This window comes from Egretta garzetta, unplaced genomic scaffold (genome assembly GCF_000687185.1).
Source record: "Egretta garzetta isolate BGI_Z169 unplaced genomic scaffold, ASM68718v1 scaffold39, whole genome shotgun sequence".
Lineage (NCBI taxonomy): Eukaryota > Metazoa > Chordata > Aves > Pelecaniformes > Ardeidae > Egretta > Egretta garzetta.
The window spans coordinates 4,435,486-4,440,082 of NW_009260945.1; the positions used below are offsets into that span (position 1 = coordinate 4,435,486).

General features: G+C 52.2%; 1 protein-coding gene across 1 annotated transcript in view; it reads right to left on the reverse strand.

Moving 5' to 3' along the window:
- LOC104133778 (forkhead box protein F1) overlaps window positions 1-4,597 on the reverse strand; it is a 27,931-nt gene that overhangs the window by 1,576 nt on the left and 21,758 nt on the right. The window contains exon 3 of the mRNA XM_009647215.1: window positions 1,409-1,505. Coding sequence (XP_009645510.1) covers window positions 1,409-1,505 — 97 coding nt within the window. The remainder of the gene's footprint in view (window positions 1-1,408; window positions 1,506-4,597) is intronic.

Below are 4,597 nucleotides of genomic sequence, written 5' to 3' on the forward strand. Positions count from 1 at the left end.
GTGCCTGCGGGGCCTGCTGCTCCGGCAGAGCCTTCCAGCCGGGGCACCCACACAAGCCTTTCTCCAGTCCAGGGACAAATCACGGCTCTCCTGCCCTGTGAGACGAGACACGAGAGAGAAACCAAAATACTGTTCCCCAAACCTGCCTCCTCCGGGGGTCTGGCAGGTCACAGAAGTGTCTTACGGTCCACCCATCCCATGCGGGAACACACGGAGCTGAACCAGGTTGCTTTTCTTTCTTCTAAGGACTAAGGCAAACACTGTAGCTGGGAGGAGAAAAAAAAGGGCAGGGAAAGAATGGAAACATTCACAAAATGCTGCAAAAGCTTCTACATTTCTAGGCATTAGCATCTCCATTGCTGCCCCTCCTTAGTATTTTTGAGTGAATAATTGTTCAGACAAGAGTAATACGTACATTTTTCCAGAGGGATATCGTGTTTTCGGAGCGTTTCCAGGCACCTGCACTGCTCAGACTCCGAAGCATGGCCTTTCCATCTCTCGGAAGGAGGCGATTACTGGTGTAGCTGGTCTGCAGTGGCTTTTCTTTACCACCACGGAGGAACACAATTGCTGAAGCAAGTTCTGCTCCAAGTGAACCCTCGGTACTGTAAGTCCCTGCAAAACTTTCCAGGCCCTGTCATCTTGCTTTCCCAGGTGTGTTTGCTTATTTTTTCAGTAATTAGCCCGAAGCTGAGCTGAGCCACAGAACTGCACTTTCTGTACCATTCTGGGTCTTTCAAGTCCTGTTGCTTTAAATAAAGAAACGCCTTATGTTCAGGCTCATGTATCTACACCAGGGTAAGAAGTACTGAAGTGAAGTGTGCCCACAGCTCTTTCCGTAATTAAGCAGAGATGCTTTGATCTCTAGGATTGTCATTTGCTCTTACCAGTGGCCTGCAGGCTTCTCGGGATCTCTCAGTGGACCTGCAAGAAGTGTCTGAGGAGATTCACATTAACGACGCAGCAACCCACCCCAGTGAATGCTTCTGAAGGACCTGCATCTCCCTCACCAAATGTTTAGCTCATTTTAAGTTTGGGTTAGCAACATTTAGCAAAAGTTCGGTAGATCAGAGCAACCTGTGGTAATGGGAATTGGTCTCAAAGAGCTTTTTATAAGCCTGTGCGAATAGATCTCCAACCCAGAAGCTCAATAACAATAAGGTTTATTCCTTCTGTTGTCTTTCCTTAGTAATATTCTGATTTTAGCTTCTTACTGGGCAAGATGAATACTGGCAGTGAAAGTTCCTTAAAAAAACCCAGCTGAGCCACATGCCCTTCCTCGCTCGTTGAGCCAATCTGATAATTGTTTCTCCAAATAACATCAGCTCACAACTGCGGAGCCGCTGCCAGCGCTTAGGGCATCTCCTGCTCATCGGGGGGGGTCTCCTTTAGCCAGACACACACTCACCTGCATCGGGTATTTTGTCCCTGCGGATGACTCCCCCCCCGGCAGAGATTTCTTGGCAGGGATGTGCGAAGGGGAGCACCCCCAGCGGTCTCTTTGCCTGCAGAGGTTGGTGTCAGGCAGCAGTTAGGCTGGTAAATATGCATGGAAAGGGAGCAAACGCTCAGGTGAGGTCTTCCAAAAGCATTTCACTGACAAAAAGTCCCCTTTTCAAAAGCGACAAGAACTGTGGCTCAGATCCCCTGAGGTACACAGGTCCCAAACTTCTTAGGTTTGAGGGGGAAATCAGGCACCCAATTATTCTGATGGATCTGAGCTTTTACTTGCTAAGAAGCTGGTACCAAACTCAGAACCCGGGCCTTCCCAATACCTGTTTGACATTCAAGGCGTCCATTCCCACCAGTTAAGTCTCCAAGGTGCCCAGTTTTCTGCTGGTCTGGATAACCAACCCCATCTGAGAGCATCGTGTGCCGAGTGCCTGTATCCATGGGCTCCTTTCCGTTCTCCCACGCCAAGTATCCCCACCAGTCCCGCCTGGGCATGAAGCAGGAGCCTCCTGTAAATGCATTTCTCCTGGCGTGCTCCATCGCCAGCTTTGCGATGCCCAGCCTGGAGACGCGATGAAGGGACGTTCCCCTTCAGAGCTCCGGCTGCCAGAAGGGGGAAAATAAATAAATAAAACCAAACAAGCAAACCTTTAACACCCACCCCGCGGAGAAAAGGTCTGAAACCGCCGGAACCGGCCCGGTTTTAAGCCTAATTTGGGGAAAATCGCGGCTGGGCGGGGAGCGGGGCCGAGGCTGTGCCGGTCCACCGGCGCCAGGTGGCGCTGTCGCCAACGGCTCCAGCTGTGTCCCCACGCGGGACCGCGGGCCCCCAGCAGCGCCCCTGGGGATGCAAACCCGGGGGGCGGGCGGCACCCCCGAGGTGGCCCTGCAGGGAGGGGAGGAAGCACCCGGCGAGGAGCAGGGGGAATGGGGGGGCTGCCGACACCCCTTGCCATCCCATCCTTCCTATGGCAGGGCACGGCCCTGGGTGCCGCATGCCTGGGGACCCCCCGGTCCCCTGGGCCAGGGGTACGCCCGACACCAAAACCTAGGCAGAGACACCCGGCCATGTTTCTCATCATGCTCCAAAATTCAGCCCCGTAGAAAATCCTTGGGCCTCTGCAACGAGCAGCTCTTTCCTATAACAGAAATGCCAAAAAAACCCAAGGCAAACTGTGCTGATGCATCACCGACAGCTCGGGAACTGGGCGGCGGGGAGCAGCGAGCAGATCGCTGATCCTGAGCTGAGCCACGGCAGCCGACCACGGGCCAGATCTGGGCCTTTACGTGAGCAAACACCGCATTGCTGAGCAAGCCTAAGTCCCATCTCCTCTTACCGGGCTCCAGCAGCACTCCTGAGCAAGCTTCGTCCTCCTCGCCTCCCACCAGGGCCCGCAAACGTAGAAGCGGAGCTTGGACAAAGCGACCGCTTGTGACAGCAGCCAGGGGTTTTGCCATCCCTTGGGACAATACATGCAGGGAAAAATCAGGTTTGCCTGGTGCAGAATAAGGGCTGGTGGGGGAACCCTGTGGGGTTTCATCCTCTCCTCCCTGGTGGAGGTGTCTGAGATGGAGAGCTGTCTGTTTAGACTGCGCTCACTGGCTTGAGGAATATGTGGCGTCCACGGTATGCGGTGGTTCTGTTTTTCCAGGTTTGGAAACCGATGGGAGGGAGAAAAATGAATCGTGTAAACCTTCATCGAGGACCAGATATCAAACCCCTTCAAGCTGGCCCTGAGGCTTGCAAGGTGCCTATGCTTTCCAGCCCGGCTGGAGGCCAAGCTGTGAAGGCATCGGTACTGCAGGCAAATGAGCCCAAAATTAACCTGAAGGATGAAAACGAACCTTGGGAGCGACCGTGAGATTTCAGGGAAGGCAGAACCACTTGGCAGAGACTGAACTCCTAACCCTGGGCCTTTATCTCAGCCACGCCTAGCGCAGATATGTGCTTCAGGAGCAAAAACCTCCATCTTCGGCTTGTCTAGAAAAAGGATGGCAACGACACGGCTCACCTCCAACAGGCAGCGCAGGCGATGGAGGGAAGGATCAACCCACAAAGGCATAAAACGAGGGAAACCCCAATAAATACCACAGGTCGATTGCCGCTGGCTTAAACAGACCTACTCTCAAAATAAAAAACAAAACCAAAAAAACCCACCCCCAAAAAAAAACCCCAAAACACCCCCCAAAAAACCCCACTCTAAGAAAGGCCTCCACCAGCTCTGATAAAGCCTTTCCCACCTGCCTTAATTAAAAGAATAATTAGATTTGTTGGTGGTGTTGTTACCAGCTAACTTTGCTTTTAATTAAGCTGATTACACACAGCTGGGCTAATTAGTGTGCAGTAACCTAATTTCCCTTGTATAAAGACAGAAATACACAGCCAAAAATCAGATTAATTCGCATGCATCTATTTTTTATGTGCATGTATATTCATAGTATGAGTGTAGGTATAGATATATCGGCCCACGGATTGAAGCAAAATTTCGTGCACGTGGCAGTATCCTTAATTAGACCAAATAAACCCAAATTTCACAGGACACGACCTATTTTTCAGATGAACCGGGCTTGTGTCCCTGCTGCCTGCTCTCCCCTCGCTGCGGATTTATCGCTGCCCAGCGCAGGATGGTGATGGTGCAGGAGTTTATCTGCTTGGGGTTTACTAGGAATTATTATTTTATTTTTTTTTCACGCGGGTTAAAACCCGGGGGCAGCTTTAGTGAGCTCCTGGGCGCATCTGCGGAGGTTCCGCGGAGCCGGGGTTGAGCCCCGGGCTGCTCCGCGGGGATGCGCGGCTCGGGCTGCCCGAAAAATGCCCGTGTCCCTCCCGGGGAGGAGGAAGGGAAAAGAGCCGAGCAAGACGCAAAGAGCTGTCAAACACGGCCTTTCGCTTTCTCCTGGGGGGAAAAAAAATATAATTAATAAGAATAAAAAATAAAAAATAAAAATCGTCCCGCTTTTCCTCCCTTCTCCTTTCATCATCCTCATTTTAAATATTTCCACGCAGCGAAAGGGAACGCGGGACCCCTCAGAAGCCGCAGCCAAACCCCCAAAAAGGCCCTTTCGAATCTGCACCAAGATGGGAAATGATGGCATCAAACGCACGAAGGTTTGCAGCGGCCGGGGCGGGGGTCCCGCGGCTTTT